At 46.9% G+C, this 19,348-nt stretch overlaps 1 protein-coding gene across 2 annotated transcripts in view; it reads left to right on the top strand.

Annotated features, from left to right (window-relative positions):
• fbxw7 (F-box and WD repeat domain containing 7) overlaps window positions 1-19,348 on the top strand; it is a 148,985-nt gene that overhangs the window by 75,962 nt on the left and 53,675 nt on the right. Inside the window, exons 1-2 of one of the 2 annotated variants that reach the window (XM_079499920.1) lie at window positions 9,559-9,662; window positions 19,051-19,133. In XM_079499920.1, coding sequence (XP_079356046.1) covers window positions 9,624-9,662; window positions 19,051-19,133 — 122 coding nt within the window. In that variant the 5' untranslated portion in view covers window positions 9,559-9,623. Of the gene's footprint in view, window positions 1-9,558; window positions 9,663-19,050; window positions 19,134-19,348 lie in introns of those variants that run through there. The other variant, XM_079499919.1, reaches the window with a different exon arrangement.

Here is a 19,348-nt window from a genome sequence, read left to right as displayed (position 1 = left end):
GCATGCAAATGACTCCTCGGTTTCCAGAGATGGAGGAAATTGTGAGATTGCATTTAGGATTAGAAGGCCAGGACAACATGGTAACAGGCCAGAGGATGTTATGACGGATGCCTTTTGTTTTTCAGTCAATGAGCTCAGATGTGAATCTCTTCAGTCTCCAGTCAATGAAGTATAGGGTTTAATCCATTTAGACCTGACGTCAAAATTAAAAACATATTATTCTAAATCCTATGTCAGAAATGTTTTCTGACATACCTATGTTTCTCTATCAGTGGTGCTCAATATTTCATGTCAAGGACCCCAAAAATTATATGTCAAAAATAGCAGATCTACAAGCTTGTAGATTTTTGCTATTTTTCAATGGCTATTTTTGGTTGCTTGTTTTTGCAGAAAATGCACTAAAGACTTCTGGTGATTAGTAGTTTTTGTTCCCTACCTATGTTGAATACACTTATTGTAAGTCGCTTTGGATAAAAGCGTCTGCTAAATGACTGTAATGTAATGTAATGTAATGCTAAAGTATAACATAATGCCTAAAACACCAAAAGGGGTTCCCACCCAAAATGGGTTAAAGGTTTCATGACATTAATTTTCATTAATTTTTATTTTTGTTTTAGGCTCAATTACACCCACACAAGCGGAACTTTGAACACTCAGTGGATTTTCTGTCATCTGGGATTTTCTCTGTGTGTTCTGAAGCCTTTTGAGCTGCAATGAAAACAGGCAAAATTCCCTCAACAGTTACATCCGCTGGCAAATTTTGTTACATCACACGTGCACAGGAAAATCAGAGCACTTGTTTGAGTCAGAAAACCCCAGACCACAGAAAATCTACTGAATGTTAAAAGTTCAGGTTTTTTTGGTGCAACTAAAAAAAATAAGAATTATAATATTGTATATTTTTTTTCATGTCACAATCCCTTTAAAACAAGTGGTTAAAGAGATGGAGGGGATCATTTGAGAGATGCATGAAGTGGGAAATGGAGCAGAAGGTGGCATGATATGAATGCTTCTCCGTTGGTAGCTCCAGCCAATAGGTCAAACATAGTCGAGGCCACGCCAGAGTACCTCCCCCAATGAGTGCCCCGGCAACTCCTCAAGCAAACCCAGACACTCAGGGCCGCAGCCAAAGCCCAGCAGGTGTAATGTAGCTGCGTTCAGCTCCCTGAGGAATGCACAGTAATTCGTTTTTTTTTCTTTTTCTTTGTGTGTGTGTTTGTTTGGTTGTTTGTTTCTCTGCGTAATTGGTTGTTAGTTTTTGTCCAGTTCTGTGCAAATGTTGAGCCAAGTTACAACTGCATCGTCTGTAATCCTCCTACCTCGATTTAATTTGTAAATGAGATGTGACAGTTGAGGGAGAATGCATATAAAATAACTCAAACAAACTGAAAACGGGCTATAGGCTTTAGGGAGAGAGCGTTGTCGAGTGTTCTATTGTTAGGAGATGTGCTACTTTCATGACGAAATTCTGGCTGCAAAATAGTCACCAATGTGACCCCCTTTTGTGGTATTGAATATATATAGGCTGTTTTAGTTGGTGGCATTCTTTCCGACGCATGGTTTCCTTAACCACTTTCAACCTGACATCTCTGTCTCATGGTATTATATAGGTGTTAAAATTCTATTAAAAAAAATCTAGAAGATCTCCATGCACTTTGAGCTTGTCGATCGGTTATTGTTTTAGCTATGTGTCGTACGACTAAGTACTGTATAGGGTTTAATTGGTTAAAGTGATATGACTATACATGGTCATGAATCATACAAACATTCTTTGCATTGGCCCTGTGGCAATCACATGATTCCAGCATCCTGGAATCCCCCCCCCCCCCCCGAACCATAAAAGCGTGGATTTGCCACAGCTAAAGGTCAACGTTACTTTGAAGAGGCACAGTCATTCATTGTGCAGCAGAGGGGTCGACAGTGGAGCCAATGTTGGACTTCCTGTTGCGAGAGTCGTAAGCATCTATCCCTGGGCTTATATACATGCTTAAGGCCAGAGGGGTTAATTCCTTCCCCTTCCACGGCACTTCCTCCGCCAGCTGATTTATTTGGTCCCCTGGCGACACCAACGGCTTCCATTTCCTCTCTTCGTTTAACCAATCGCGTCGAGTCCCAGATCAGTGATCAGTGCTTTGGCGTGAATAAATCAGTATAGACAAGTTGGCTGTTGTTTCCAGGCCTGTTGGGGCAGCGAGGAGAAGAGACCAGGGCATGACCTCTGGGACATCCCGCAAGACCTCTACTGCAGTAGATTTAGGGGCGGCTGTGGCTCAGGAGGTAGAGCAGGTCAGAGGGTAGAGCAGTTCGTCCAATGATCGCTGGGTTGGCGGTTCGAATCCCGGCTCCTCCAGTCCACATGTTGGAAGTGTCCTTGGGCAAGAAAGTGAACCCTACATTGCCTCCAATGAGTTGGTCGGTTTGAGCTTTCCACCATTGGTGTGTGAATGTGGGAAGTGAGGACGCTGGCGTTGACGGTTCGCCGCTTCACCTCCCGATGTATGAATGAATGAACCATTGTCAAGCGTTTTGAGCACTTGGAAAGGCGCTATAAAAATGCAATTAAATTCATTATAGACATGTGCCATGCTGGTGCACTGATTCCCAGCCTGTGGGAGGCGTGACGGTATTGCAAGTGGGCCCCCAAATAATTGTGAAAACACTAGGATTTGAATGATAATTTATATTTAAAAAAATGAATATATAGAATATAATATATGACATGCTATTTTTTCCCCTCTCTTTAAAACCTTGAAATAATAAGTATACTATTCTGGTTACTTTGATACACAATTAATTGATCATTAAAATGAACGTGCATTGAACGGCTGCCTAGTTGTTAAGTGGTCAGATGGGTGGTCCGTGGTTGCCTTTGAGATCTTCAAGTGCTCCTTAATGCAGAAAAGGTTTGGGAAGCGCTGCTCTACTGCAGGTGCAAGCTGTAACAGGACGTCTGCGGCAAAGACGTGCACTGTGGAGGAAAATGCAGGTTCTGTGTGCCACGAAGGTCTCGTCAAACGACCGATGGCTCGTTGGTTGAAGAACTATACCAGGGTTTGTGATGAGCTTTAATTCCAGCGCCTTTTAAATTCACGTTCCACTGTCTCCAACTCTGCTGGAGTTAGGAATACTTAATGATCCACAGAGAAACGCTACAATGTTCTCCTCTTCTTCAGTACAGTGCTTTTTGTCTTCCCTAATACCTAATACTTAAGCTCTGTATCTCACAGGGAAGCAGATACAATTTAGATTTTCACTTTTTTCCCCCCCGGCTATTTTCACAGAAAGCACCGTTTGGCTAGATAAATGGCAAAAGAAAGGTCAATATTCCCTCCCTCCCAAGAAGCAGAATAAAATGCAAAGCCATACCTGTATACTGTATGTATTTTAAACTTTGTTATCCAATTTACTTTATATCTTTCCTGCCCTTTCAAATACCACACACTACTATCAGTCAGCTTCAATGCCTTGTTGTGCCATCATAAAATGTGACCTTCACTGCTTTTCTGCAGGGACATAACAAGTGCCATTTAGATGCTGCTATGTGATAAACAACAAATAAAGCTCTGTATTAGTTTTGTCTCTGTAATTTATGTCAGCGTTATCACCTCACAGCCCCGATATGGGCTGGTCCTCGAGTGTGTCTGTGTGGTATGTGAGTGTCTGTGAGGGCCTGTCAAAAGGGAATGGCACTGAACACTATCAGACTGTTGGGGGGGCTTCACCTTGCTTTCTCTAAATGTCAAAAGTTTCACTGCAGTTTGTGTGCACCCTCTCTCTGTCTGTCTGGCATTCAGACATTTTTCTTTGCTATTCGTTCTTTTCAGCCAAGCCTTATACATTTTTAAAATGCTACCGTCTGCTTGGTAACTAAAAATCTGTAAATAATTGTCGGTGATGTCAAAACGCTGACCTCCTTTTCGCTCATTTATTTCCCATGGACCTCAGTGATGTCACGGGGGAGATGATGCCAGTGGCCCTCACTTTAATTTCCTTTCCTGACCTGACGGTCCGTCCTGACCCCATCAAACCTCCGGCACGGAGGAGTTATGGTCGCGTGGGTGGCTTAAGGGATATGCTAATCCCACCCCATGCAGACGATGCTGTTTTTTTTTTTTTTTTTGTGCTTTGCGAGAACGGCATGATCCATCGTTTCCTTATTCATCGAGCCAGCCCTCCTCCCCGCCCCCCGGCCCCCCCAGCCACCCCCCCCCCCATCACATGCATGTCATCTGTCCAGTCTGGAATGTGCCCTGCGTGGCTCAACTATTGCTGAAAATCCATTGAGCAGAGAGGACCCCCCCCCCCCCCCTCGTCCTTTGTCCCCCCCCCCGCTCATTTTGTCACAGTGAGGACAATCAAACAATGACATGGCTCTATTTAGTAACGCATCACTACCCAGGAAGTATTTGTGTCCTTCAAGTTCAGCACCGCCACATTAAACATTTGCTCAAGACGGGCCTCTTCTGCTGCAGATGGCGTAGCCTCGGCTTAACCCTCTTTTCGTACTTATAGTTTTGTGCCGACGTCGCACATCAAAACGAGACGATCTCTTCAACGCGCGACGCCCGCACACAAAATAAGTATGACTTAGGATTTACTCCTCGACCTGCTTCTGCAGCTCCTAATCTAGGATCTACATTCAAATCCATCAACGTTAAATCTGTAAAACTAATTTCATTCACACATTATGTGACTCTCTGTCTGTGTCCCTGAAAACACACATTGAAGGATTGCTCCAGTCCGCTTCACAACGGCGTGCTGGTATCTGTTTAAAACCACAAGAGTCCATGTCGCCTACTATTTGCATAGGAAGTCAAATGGGACAGCATTTGCATTTAGCCCCTGGCTGTTCACCACACCGCACCGTAACCAAACAGTGTTTCACACATTCACTGTCGGCTCTGAATATCACGTAAGGTACCTACCTTGGGTTTGGATTATTTTGAGCGGTGGCACACCCGTCTCCAACATGTGACTTTGTCTGTCCCCTTGGCTGAGCACGTTCCATACTCATACAGACAGACTGACTTTGACGTGGCCAAAAAAAGGCCGAAAAGTGGATCGAGCAAATCATAACTGACTCATTGGGAGATCTAAAGGTCAGAGGTCTTTTGACGAATGAGTGTGAGCTTCATTACTTTTTTTTCCCAAGGACCCCCAGTTTAATACTGTAGGCATTAGTCCACCGACCCCCCATTTGATACCATTTTATTTTAATCCCTGGGACCCCAATCTACAAAAACAACCCTCAATGTTAATTTACTAATGGAACCATCTACTGATATAAAGCAAAACAAATGCCGCTTCTGCGCTTTGTGTCAAGCTCATGAGGAAGAGGAGAGGAGGGGGGGGGGGGGGGGGGGGTAGGTTTTGATAAGCGGGTGGCCAGTGATACTGGAGGGGGCGGGGGGGGGGGGGGGGGTCTCCCTCCGTTAATGCTTTACAGAGCAGCAGAAGGAGAACGACAAAGGAGGCCTCGGCCCTATTGAAGGGCCACGGTCCAACTCCCCCCCCCCCCCCCCACATGCCGGGCATTCCAATGTGCTGTGTAAAGGTTGGACCAATGAAGGGGAACGGGGTTTGTGTGGTGTGGGGGGGGGTCTCATGAGGGACACCTCAAACACACACACGAACAAAAAAACCCTCCAACCATCCTGCCTGCGACACCTCTCTTCCTCCCTCCCCTCCCCATCCCGCGCCTCACGCTTAGATTTTTAGTGCACTTTTGGGGCGTTACCATGGCAACCGTTGGGAGAACAGAGAACAAACCAGTGTGTGCACAAGGTCCAGATTAACCCCTCCAACACCTGCCCGCCCCCACACACACACACACGGCCCCACCCCACCTCAAACAGATGTACTAATATAACATGAAGAAGCAGGTGCAGCTGCGCTCCCGAGGCGCGCTGGTTTGTGGGAGTCACCGCATTCGTTCAGGTCACAGGTCTCCTCATAAAGCATGGAGACTATCGCATCACTATCTGTCATATGACGAAGTATGTATAGGGCCACAGTACACTCCAGGCCACATTTACCAGCTCCTACTCGGCTATTGTAAAATACAGGTCAAAAAATAATTCAGCTTGAGTTCTCAGTGTTGCCGATCGGCACACTCTGGGTTGTAAAGCACCACCCCAAATGTCCCACTCTGTTCTAGATGATTGAATAAAGGTGTAGGTGTTGAGTGCCTCAAAGGCTGCTGGGAATTCAACGCCCCATCACCTGTGAAAAGGGCCGTTCTCAGGAGAGAGTGACTATGTCTGTGTTTTTTTTTTTGTGATGAATGATGCAGATGTTCTGTGAGGTTAATAGTGGTGGGGTTTAGAAGGACTAATGGAGAAAATGGCAGCGTCCTAATTGGTATCCCAAGACCATACGGCTTCATATTACCAGCACACTCCATGCATTATACAGTACAGAGCTATTAGTGGAAATGATGCAGTGTACCTGGATGCTAAGCACCTGTGCTCTCTGCATTTGACAGTTATTCTTACACAGAGAGAAACTCCAAATGAGTTAAAACGGCAGAATACACGGCTTCAGCTCTTCGATCAGCAACAATGGAAGCAAGCTGCAGTGCAGTTTATGCCCCAGACAATCTTTCCAGTGATGCTCTGCTTAGATGACTGCAGAAGACAAGTGTCTGGCAAGACTATGAATCGTGGTGTATAAGCCCCCGTAGACAAGCGCTAAGAGAACAAATCAGACGCGTGCGAAAGGGTGGAAAGATTTGTTTTGCTTTCAATGTTGAATCGACTTCCTGCACTCTGCAGAGACACTATAGCCACTTGGGAGTGACGGTGTATACAGTGCAGTTATAATTGAGAATCACTTTCCAAGTAGCTCTGGGTAACAGCGTGGCACACAGCAGACACCTGAATGCCATTTCATATTTCTTGTTTTAGATTTTTTTGTCCAACGGAATCAATGGAAACTTTTGTGCTTGTTCTTCGGAGAGCCAAACAAAGCAAGCCCCCCCTGTATTTGAATAAGATAATAAGGTGCCTGTGCTGCTTTGTTTGCCTGACTACCTTGCTGCTCTCTTGGAAGTGCTGTGTGACACCAGGTGACTACCTTGCTGCTCTCTTGGAAGTGCTGTGTGACACCAGGTGTGACAGAAATACAAACAGAACAGCCCTTTTCCTGACTACCTTGCTGCTCTCGTGGAAGTGCTGTGTGACACCAGGTGTGACAGAAGTGCTGTGTGACACCAGGTGTGACAGAAATACAAACAGAACAGCCCTTTTCCTGACTGCGGCCTGTCGCTGCACCACCTGCTTATTTTTAGCCGTGGAAGAGATGTTTACACTCAATCTGATTTGTTTTGAGCGTTCTCCTACGCAGTGAGCCAGCCCACTGTGTGCCAGCTTTGTTAACTAAGGCATGCCATGCGTCGAGTTGTTTACATATTCAGATGGAAGCAGCGGGCTGTCCGCGTTTGAGCGTAAATAAGCAGGTACACTGGACGTAAATGTTTTTGTGCTGCCGTGGCCAAATGGAGCTGCCTGCGTTCTGTCATGCAGCCTGTTGGCTGCGATGTGTGAAGTGCTTTATGTTAAACATCTTTTTGAAATGAAAAGTGTTGAGAATCGCGGTGTTTGTTTGAACTGTTGCAAAACCAGACAGTCAGCGAAGCTCCTTCGATTTTGCAGTTGGCACGCTATGGGGAATCTCACCTGTGGAAAGAGTGATAGGTGGTGTTGTAACGTGTGTGTGTGTGTGTGTGTGTGTGTGTGTGTGTGTGTGTGTGTGTGTGTGTGTGTGTGTGTGTGTGTGTGTGTGTGTGTGTGTGTGTGTGTGTGTCTGTGTCTGTGTCTGTGTCTGTGTCTGTGTCTGTGTCCGTGTCCGTGCAGTGGTCATCACCATGTTGGCATTGTGGTGGACATTTTTGTCAACATTATTTTTTTGCCACGGACATACAGAATGAGTGGACAATAATACTAGCAGAAACACATACATAGATAGCCCTGAATGACCATAACAGGTCTGTAACTCTGAGCGGGTCCATTTGGTTCCATTTGAACACAGTTAAGCGGGTCTTTGCAAATAAAACATATGAGAACCACTAGTACTAGTAGACTCCTAATGTGCCATACATGGTGTCATAGTAAATAATTGTCATACATATTCTAAATAAGAAAGAATAAGAAAACCTGGAGACGTGACATTCAGTACGTGGGTGTTATGATGATCAAAATAACAACAGAACATCTCAAATGTTGCCCCGGACAAGACCAAGTCTTTGCCACGGACATGTTTGTCACCTGTTGGTGACCCCTGCCCCCCTGGGGGGGGGGCTCAACAAGTGGCCTCAACAAGTGGGTGCTGAACGTTTAGTCAGAGATACAGCTGTGCAAAAAATAATACTAAGAGTTGCGACCCACTCAACCCCTGTATCTCTCCCTCAGTGGCTCGTCTACTACTATGCATGTTCCACATCCCCAGCTGTGTGTTCCTCTGCTCGTGTAATTGATGCGCTGCGCATACTGTTGAATGTCGGACTGCACCACTCTCCTTTCCCCACCGGGGAGGAGAATGTAATCCGATCCTCCAGTAAAGAGCGTGTGTGTGTGGTTGGTACTCTTTTGCCTTTAAGGCAGCTTTCGTTTTTTAGACTCATTTAAACTTTGAGTTCATTAGTTAAAAAAAAATAACGGTAATTAATACTAATAATAATAATAATGAACAAAACATTTGAGATAGCCTACACTTAATTTAATTGGAGCTTCTGTACTTCTTCTGTACTCCTGTTAAATGTAAATGTACATAAATGTGACATGTAATAACTTAAACGTTCAATTCATGGTCTTATTTAAATTGGTTAGTTGCCTTGAGGGAATAATTTTAGAGGCAAAAACAATTACCCTGTGTGCCAGGAGTCTGTCGTGTGGTTGCATCCTCGGAAGAGAGGAGCAGGACCAGGGTCCGTGCCTGTTCTCTCTCTCTCTCTCTCTCCCTCTCTCTCGCTCTCTCTCTCTTCCTCCTCCCCTTTCTCCTGCCCCCCCTCTCTCTCCCTCCTCCCCTTCCCCCCCTCTCTCTCTTTCCACTCCTCCCCTTTATCCTGCTACTCTCTCTCTCTACTCTCCACTCCTCCCCTTTCTCCTGCTCTCTCTCTTTCTCTCTCTCTCTCTCTCTCTCTCTCTCTCTCTCTCTCATCTCATCTCTCTATTCTCTGCTCGTCGTTATTTCTCGTCGGAGGCTCCAGCTTGCAGGATCTCTGCTCCGCATTGTGACTGAGCCTCATTCAGAGTGACACGGCGGAGCTTTCCTTTTACCGGGGGTGGACAGCACAGTCGGGACTACTACTATAAACACACACACACACACACACTCACTTTCACTCTCTCTCACGCGCGCGCGCATTATACACACACACACACACACACACGGACACGGCGGCGGTCCGGTGCATGGTGACGTGCAGCAGCAGGACTGGAGCATGTTCACATCACAGATGGTGTTGGATGTACCTGAGACTGCACTGCCTTCGCACGGTCAGAGCGACACCGCCAGCAGCACCACCCACCACACGCACACGCATTTTTCGGACTTGATCGTTTTCCACTGACAAGTGAAAGAGACGAGAGGAGGAGTAGGAAAAGCCCCCACGTCAGACGACAGCCATGGGGTTCTACGGCACTTTAAAGATGATATTCTATAAAGTGAGTAGTTCTTCTGCTTTCGTGATCAAAGCATGTGAAATAATATGCTCTCTAGGAGGATGCCGTTTTGACGCGTCCGATCATCATGATGCTTTGCTTGACCACTGCAGAGGATGGTGGTGGTGGTGGTGGTAACGGCAGCAGCCCACAGTCGTGCGATGCACGTTTTAAAATTATTTAGGTTGAGGCGTGGTGTTAATGAATGGTAGGCTAATACCGCTACGTGATTTTTTTTGGGCACGTAACGTTGCTGTCATGACATCTTCTCCGCATTCACCGGGGAGTCGATCCCAATCTGCCTGTGGACTGATGATGTCTGGTGATGTGCAAATCGTTTTGCATTGCGTTACTTTCCAATAAACGGCCGCTGTGATCAGCGAGCGTCCGGGTAGGGGGGAGAGGGGGGCGGGGGGGATTTCGAAAATCAATCAGCATATTAATTTAACGCGCCTGCGTTAATAAAATCGCGTTCATTTAATCCCAGATCATCCGTCTCCCCTGCTGAATCAATGGGGCTACATGGCATGTGCACCTGCGTCCCAAAGAGCCGGCCGGAGAGCGCGCGTGTGTGTGTGCGTGCGTGTGCGACTGTGTGTGTGCGTGTGTGACTGTGTGTGTGCGTGTGCGTGCGCGCGTGGTCCTCCCATCGCACAAGGACCAGAGCACTATATAGGAAAGCCATCACATTAATGTAGGCTAATGTACATGATCACGATCCCCCCGCCCCCCCTATAGAATATATATATATATACATTCTCTACATTCAGTCGGTGGAGGATATTTAATATTAATATTACAGTAGTACGCACACTGCTGCAATGCTTGTTGTAGTCCTGCAGCTCTTATATGATGCGCTCCCTGCGTTCTGCGGCATGGTCGCTATCTTCTACTGGCCAATAAGTGTGCCTGCTGTGATCCGTGTAGGAGATCAGATTGTTGGTAGGCTATATGGGGGGCTCGCCTGCCTGTTCCTTCCCAGCCGGGAGGAGGAGGAAAGCCCCCCCCATGTTGGTAGGCTATATGGGGGGCTCGCATGCCTGTTCCTTCCCAGCCGGGAGGAGGAGGAAACCCCTCCCATGTTGGTAGTCTATATGGGGGGCTCGCCTGCCTGTTCCTTCCCAGCCGGGAGGAGGAGGAAACCCCTCATGTTGGTAGGCTATATGGGGGGCTCGTCTGCCTGTTCCTTCCCAGCCAGGAGGAGGAGGAAAGCCCCCCCATGTTGGTAGGCTATATGGGGGGCTCGTCTGCCCGTTCCTTCCCAGCCAGGAGGAGGAGGAAAGCCCCCCCATGTTGGTAGTCTATATGGGGGTCTCGCCTGCCTGTTCCTTCCCAGCCGGGAGGAGGAAAGCCCCCCCATGTTGGTAGTCTATATGGGGGTCTCGCCTGCCTGTTCCTTCCCAGCCGGGAGGAGGAAAGCCCCCCCATGTTGGTAGGCTATATGGGGGGCTCGTCTGCCTGTTCCTTCCCAGCCGGGAGGAGGAGGAAAGCCCCCCCATGTTGGTAGTCTATATGGGGGGCTCGTCTGCCTGTTCCTTCCCAGCCGGGAGGAGGAGGAAAGCCCCCCATGTTGGTAGTCTATATGGGGGGCTCGCCTGCCTGTTCCTTCCCAGCCGGGAGGAGGAGGAAAGCCCCCCCATGTTGGTAGTCTATATGGGGGGCTCGCCTGCCTGTTCCTTCCCAGCCGGGAGGAGGAGGAAAGCCCCCCATGTTGGTAGTCTATATGGGGGGCTCGCCTGCCTGTTCCTTCCCAGCCAGGAGGAGGAGGAAAGCCCCCCCATGTTGGTAGGCTATATGGGGGGCTCGTCTGCCTGTTCCTTCCCAGCCGGGAGGAGGAGGAAAGCCCCCCCATGTTGGTAGTCTATATGGGGGGCTCGTCTGCCTGTTCCTTCCCAGCTGGGAGGAGGAGGAAAGCCCCCCCATGTTGGTAGTCTATATGGGGGGCTCGTCTGCCTGTTCCTTCCCAGCTGGGAGGAGGAGGAAAGCCCCCCCATGTTGGTAGTCTATATGGGGGGCTCGTCTGCCTGTTCCTTCCCAGCCGGGAGGAGGAGGAAAGCCCCCCCACATCCCGTTCCTTGCCATGGTGCACTTCCCCCAGGCGTTAAAGCACAGATAATGGGTCACTGTGTCAGACCGTGTGAGGTAGAATATCCTCAAGGATGTTGGCTGTGCTGGACGCCGGCCACCAACCAACGCCAGCTCTCCTGCAAGAAGTATCGTATATAGGGGGAAGTGGGAAACATTGTTTTGGGGGAAGGAAAATCATTATTTCATTTTGATAAGCCATGAATTGTTTTCACCCGAGTGCATCTTATATGTTTGGCATAGATAGATTTTTTGTAATGTCAAAAATAGCAGATCTACAAGCTCACAAAGCTGCGTGAGTCTTAGACAGCAGCGAGTGTGCTTGACATTGACAGCGATTGGGTTGATGACCCTGGAATGATGAACCGGGCTTCCGTCTGGATCGAGTTGCATTGAAGGGCTAATCATCATCCATTTACACTACAGCGATATTTAGCGCATCCCCGAGTGATGCTAATGCTGTGAATGTGCCCCTCCCCGTGTTCACAGTCATACCGTTTCAGCATCTACAAACGAAGGGAGAGAGAAAAAAAAAATGTGAACGAGAAGCTGCAGCTGCTGCCGATTTCACGCAGCATATTATGCAAACAAATTGACTAATCTGGGGTGTTCATTTGCCAACATGTTAGAAAGGAGGTGCTGAATGCTTGCGTAGCTTTGTCTTACATGCGTTGCACGCAGGCGTCACAACTTGAACATCGTCAAGGAACCGCTATTATATTCCTCCCTTGATCTTTTAATTATTTATTAGAGTTGTGCCTCATTTACATTGCTGTATTAACCCATTTTGGGCGGGAACCCCTTTTGGTGTTAGCATTATGTTATGCTCTAGCTATTGAAAAATAGCAGATCTACAAGCTCATAGCGTGCCACCGAGTGGCGCGCTACAAGCTTGTAGGTCTGCTATTTTTGAAAAATCGAAGAACGACTGACACTAGAAACATAGCTTTTTCAGAAAAACTGTCAGGATGTAGAAGACATTTTTAGAATCTGATCTCAGGTCAAAATAGGTTAAATAGTGCTCATATATGTAGCAGTACATCCCCCTGCAGCTGATCTGTGTTCCCTGGCAATCTTTCTGCTGCTATCTGTCTCAAGGGGCAAACGCACCAGGGGTTTGTTTCTCCCAGAGGCAAATTATAATCCTGTTAACAGATATAATTTCTGAAAAGTGTGTCCCCCCCTATTGGGCTTCCTTCCTTCTGCACATGATCCGGATATCTGTTATCTCCAGTCACTCTGGCACGGTTCTCAGTGAGAGGAACATTTCAGATGGCTCGTGCTGTAGTATAGCGTGGATGACATTTCAATGAATTGAGGTGTTATTACATCAGGGAGTGATTGCGGTCTTTTTTTCTTTTCTTTTTTTTAACTGAATTATTCGGCACTTGAGCTTGAGTAGATAATACAGTGAAGAGACACAGGAGAGCTGTGATGACCATTCAGAGAGACAGAGGAGAGCTGTGATGATGACCATTCAGAGAGACAGAGGAGAGCTGTGATGATGACCATTCAGAGTGTCCATTCAAACGCTTGAACGTCGACTACAGTAGATCAGTACAGTATGTGCTACGCAAACGGCAGAGCAGCTAGAATTCCCAGCATGTTTTTCTCTCTCTCTCTCTCTCTCTCTCTCTCCGCACCCATCTGTTGTGATCTTCTGTCCTCTGGCCGTGTCTTGGCCATGGGAGACAGAAGCCGGAGGAGGCTAGTAGTAGACGTCAGACACCACACCAAGTCTGATTAGATGCGCTTTCCAAACATAACATTCTCTGCTCGTCTCTGGTTACCTTTTCCCAGGCTTTTAAACACAGGAGGCTGTCCACACACACTCCGCTTCTCAACGCCTTCACTTAGAGCTGCATGGAGGGTTCCACTCTGCCCCCTCTTGCACGCACACATGCGCGCAAGCACACACACACACACACACACACACACACATGCACGCTCACATTCACACACCACACACTTACAACCAACACCCTATTCTCACCCCCTTCACTCAGTTTCTTTTTTTTTCTTTCAAACACAAGGTTTTGCGTGTGCGCTTACGCACGCACGCCGCACACACACACACACACGCACACCCAGTACGTTCACGCACACATCCCAGCACTCCTTGCCTATTGAACTGCCAACGCAGTGAGATCACTCCTTGGAGAACAAGGGAGTTAGGTGGGTTCAATGGGACCTCGGCAAAAGCAGGGGAATCCTATAAGCCGGTCCACTCCCGTAATCAATGGAACTCTCACAGCCGCATATTTTTACATTTAAGACTTGATGGAATATAGATTCTATGCGGATCAGACGAGCGTCTCGTTTCTGACGAAGACGACTCGTTCGCGTACATTCCGCCCCTGCTCTCGGGCTCTGACTGCTGCCTTGATCTGACACCGTGGCAGCCTGCTCTGAGCGCCTCTCTCCCCCACCACCGTGGCAGCCTGCTCTGAGCCCCTCTCTCCCCCACCACGCACCGTGGCAGCCTGCTCTGAGCCCCTCTCTCCCCCACCACGCACCGTGGCAGCCTGCTCTGAGCCCCTCTTTCCCCCACCACGCATGTGGTTCTTAACCCATTCAGGCCTGACGTCGAAATTTAAAAAAAAAAAGTTTTCTAAATCATGACAATTTTCGGAAAGATTTGAGGCACATTTTAACGATTTTTCAAAAATAGCAGACCTACAAGCTCGTAGCGCGCCACTCGGTGGCGCGCTATGAGCTTGTAGATCTGCTATTTTTCAATAGCTAAATTATAACATAATGTTTAAAACACCAAAAGGGGTTCCCGCCCAAAATGGGTTAATGGTTAATGTGGTTAAACGCTAACGTGACATGGATGCGTTCCAGGTCTCAATGGATTAATCAGTAGTACCAACGCTCTTTTCATGTCAGCCGCTGCTTCATTCATTTCCCCCGAGGTCGCTCGCCAGTCCCTTTAGTCACACTCTGGTGACCTGGGGAAATAATTCTACAACCATAAGTCTTTGATAGGGGAGCGTCGAGGGCTGACTTATGCTTGGTTTCGCGCCGTGTTGCGTGCCGTAAAAGAGCCGATCGACAAGCTCGCGGCGGGCTGCAGCGCAACGCGACGTGAGCTTGTAGATCGGTGCATGACACTAGCACACACCGAAGTATTAATCACCCTTGAAAGGGTTGTGTGTTCTTTATGCACACCCATACACACACACACACACAGCCATACACACACGTGCACACATCTATCTGTCATGTCAGGCCTTGCTATTCAGTCAGACAGTGAGTTGATGGGTTTTGAATCGATCTTTCTTCTTGTCCTTCTCTTCTATCCAAGTGGAATTTCCTGCAAGGGTGTTTTTATTGTTCTTCTCACAGAACCTGGGTGCAGCTGGCCTCGTCACTGTGGTTATCATTTCGGTGGCTCCGTCGTCGAAAACAAAACAGAATATTTCACATTCTCAACTCGTCCTTGGGTTTCCTATCTCCTCAACCACACACTGTCTACTCTTTCAGAACATGCAGAAATACACACCAAAAAGCACCCACAAAAAATATTTTCAATGTCGCTTACTGCCAACTATAGCAGCAGTTAGACGAACGAACGTTTTTTCAGCCCCTCTGGCCCTTTGTGAGTGTTTACTATCGTGCTACTCGGGTGTTGTCAAACGGAAGAGAACATGAATGGATACGAGGGGTGTAAGAAGCAGCCTGCTTCATGTGGAGTAGACATGTTCATCTCTACCCAAAACACTGAGCACTCAGACAAGAAGGGAAGCATCCCAACGTTTTCACCCACCAGTACTTCCCTTCCCGTCCTTAGCACACCACTCAGGAACTACACAAATCCTTCCAAAGCACTTTGTGGCTTCCAGACATGTTTTTTATGCAATTGTGGATGTGAAGCTCGGTGCCGGTGAACAGTGCACATAGTGGGACTTCCCAAGATCCCCCAGCATGCTGCAGTACTGTTGCTCTAACCATCCAAGTCTGAACGCAGCTTACAGTTGGGTGCCACCGATATTGTCCCTTATCATTTGACCCATTTAGGCCTGACCTCAAAATTTTTAAAAATCCTTCTAAATCCTCCAGTTTTCTGAAATAAATATTTTCACGATTTTTCAAAAATAGCAGACCTACAAGCTCGTAGCGCGCCACTCGGTGGCGCGCTATGAGCTTGTAGATCTGCTATTTTTCAATAGCTAAATTATAACATAATGTTTAAAACACCAAAAGGGGTTCCCGCCCAAAATGGGTTAACTGTCCTTTTGCGCAGATCACGCAAACCTCAGCAAAAAGAAAAGGACAATATCGATGGCCTCCAACTGTAGCACTAAAACATTCCAGGCTGACTAAAATGTGACTAAAACTAAATGGAAACTATTCACGAGACTATGACTAAAAACTAAAATCAAAATGTGCTACACCGGGCCCAGGCGGTGGCGTAACCGTCTGGGCACCCGACTGGTAATCCAGTCGCAGTGTGCCGCGGGTTCGACTCCCGAGCCCGACACGGCCTTTACTGCATGTCTTCCCCCATCTCTCTCCCGTTTCCTGTCAGCCTACTGTCTGTCCCTTCAAAAAACCAATAAAAGGCGTAAGCCGCAAAAAAAATATCTAAAAAAAAAAAAAAAAAAAAAAAGTGCTACACCGCAGTGCCGTGCCGCCAAAATAGCAGATCTACAAGCTCACCGCACGCTGCAGCATGCCCATGTGCTGTGCTTGTGGATCTGCCAACTCCACTGCACAACACCAGGGACACAACCATCTATAAAACACCCTGGAGTGTTGTCTTATGCCACACTGCAGGTGGGGAGTGGCTGGAGTGTTGTCTTATGCCACACTGCAGGTGGGGAGTGGCTTGGTAGCAAGAAACGGCTGCAGGACAATTTTGACAAAGCACATAATTAACTGCACACAAGCGTGGATTTCAGTAAGCTGGTCCCTAAGTAACCTCTCCCAAAAAATAAATAAAAAACGGCTGTTCTGCAGGAATATATATACCTCTAATGGGGGAAACTGCATCATAAGAGTTTGAACTAATACGTTTTAAACAATGCATTGTTGGCTCTCTATACTCTATAGGTGTCATTTGTTTTGCATTGTTGGCTCTTAGTCTCATCTGCACATTTTACCCCTGCAAGCATTTTTTCCCGACGGTCGGGCATGCAAGGCATTTGACTTTGAACTTACAGCACTGCTTCTAATCAGGAAGGCCATGAAATGATTTCCTTTCTAAATGACTTTGTATAATTCAATATTGTAACATTTTGATCAATGTTTGCTCTGAAATGTGTGCTTGTTGCAGCAGGAGACAAATGATCTGTTGAGAGACAGGGATGTTTGTCTGACCTAGACACATTGGCGCTGTAGTCGTATCGTACTGAAAGGTACCTTCCTTACATCCAACCATCAGGGTTGCATAATCATCAGACAACAGACTGACATTTTCAAAATGTCACAATCGGGCAGAAACCTTGCATCATATATATATATATATATGTTCAAATGTAGCAAAAATAACTTCTGAAGCTCACAACACGTGACATGTGTTTTTCTTTTCTCTTTTTTACATTTTCACCCAAAATAGGGACACCAGGTTGAAAGTGATCAAGTCTCTGCGGAATGTATAAATATTTAACCAATAAACTATTAATGAGAACTTGTAACTACAGTAGCATCAACATGGAGACCCGGGTCATCATTTATAAACCGTCAGAGCAGTCTTTTCATGATACCAGACAATCAGAGATCTCCGCCTTTGAGTTGCCTGAGGACTTGTAAATCCAAGGTAGTTGCTAGAACAGCTGCTAACAAACCCACTGTACGCTACTACGCCTACCGCTTTGGAAACCAATGGTGTCGCCACCCCCATGTGAAGGACTGCTCTAAACACTATGGCTTGGTTCTGCAATGCTGGTGTATTTTACAATGTTTTTTTCCCAAACAGTTTTAGCAACAAAAGCTTGGAGATTGTCCTCGGTCTGTAGTTAAGCAGAACATTTATAGACTGACTTGAAAAGAAAGAGAGACAGTCACTGTGCTTGTGTGTGTGTGTGTGTGTGTGTGTGTGTGTGTGTGTGTGTGTGTGTGTGTGTGTGTGTGTGTGTGTGTGTGTGAGAAAATACCTCCTGTATAGTAACTGGAGTGGCCGACAGATGAAGTTGTGTGAACTCGAAGCACACAATTCGAACAGAAGCCTTATGTGAGATCAAAGTACACAAAAACATTTATTTGGATAGAACTTTGGAAACTTGTAATGGAAAATCGACTTCTAACTTGGCGGAAGTTCCAACTTCTTTCTGGAACTGTGCTTCCAAACCACATAGCAGGTGTTATCATGTCTAAAAAGATGGAGCTTTTTCATCATATCGTGGCACATCATCGGCGTTCGTTCGCGACCACACACATGACCATATGACCATGTTTACCCGTGTTTAGTCCTCGTGAGCCATGGTGGGGTCTGTGTGTTGACTCCATGTCTGCTGTCAACCGTCCCAGGGTCCAAGGATAATTACCCTGAAAGCCCATATGTGGTGAAAACCATACCCATCTCCCTGAAAATGAGCAAATCTACAAGCTCACGGCGCGCCACACCGCTACACACTCTGAGCCTGTAGATCGGCTATTGTTGTATGACAGAGCATAGCATAACCTGGCGCCGCTCCGGTCCAATATCTGGAGCGATGACAGAAGCCTCGTAGCCTTTTAATTATCAGCTGGAACACGATGAAACCTGAACGTCTGTCTGCGCGCCTCCTGGCTGTAATGACACGTTTACGTCACACCTGTTGACACAAGGCAGCGTGCAAAAAAGTTGGGATTTTTGTGACATGGAATTAAAATGTCTGGTGAAGGATGTTGTCGTCTCGCCTTGGTGAGTTTCTTTTTTTTTTTTTGCTTTGGTAAAAGTTCCGTCCCTGCCGGCGCTTCATCTCACAGACGGTTGGAAGTTGTCTTCCGCTGCGTCTGGAGAGTTCCTGTGTGTCAAAGTATAGAGGGAGATGTTTTGTTCTTTTTAAAAGATCAGAAGACATTTGGAAAGAGAGAGCGCTAGTGTGCATTGCAAATGATGAATTATAGTCGTGGTTGTTCCTGTGCTGCATGTTATTTACTTTTCGGGAAGGATGCGATTAAAATGAATGTCTGAGTGGAGAGTGTCTGTGTTGACTGTAAATGTGACCTTCTCCAGTGTCTGGCTCAGACCGGCTTTCCTAAACTTGTTTTCCTTTTGTTTGTTCTCTTCTTCCTCTGTTCCCCCACCCCCCTCTCTCTCTCCACCCCCCTCTCTCTCTCCCCACCCCCCTCTCTCTCTATCCTCCTCTTTGAATTGCAGATGAAGAGGAAGTTAGACCATGGCCCCGAGGTCCGATCTTTCCCTTCAGGAAAAAAGCCCTGCAAAGGCTCGGAATATCCAAGGTAAGAGTTAGAGTATATCGGCCATTTACCTTTTTTTTGACGACATCTGTAATCAGTCCGGATCTTGAGCGCTTTTTAAGGTTCTCAATCAGCCAATTTGTGAGGGAATAGGGCTTAAATTAGTGGGCCTAATCAACCCCAGTAAATGAAGTCTATATACTGTAGGGTTTAAGTGCTATACGTACTTCTGGAGACACACATGAATGAGTCATTGA

The sequence above is a fragment of the Electrona antarctica genome (genome assembly GCF_951216825.1).
Source record: "Electrona antarctica genome assembly, chromosome: 4".
Classification (NCBI taxonomy): Eukaryota; Metazoa; Chordata; class Actinopteri; order Myctophiformes; family Myctophidae; genus Electrona; species Electrona antarctica.
Note: the sequence above shows the minus strand (reverse complement) of the source record. Positions and strands in the feature narration are given on the sequence as shown.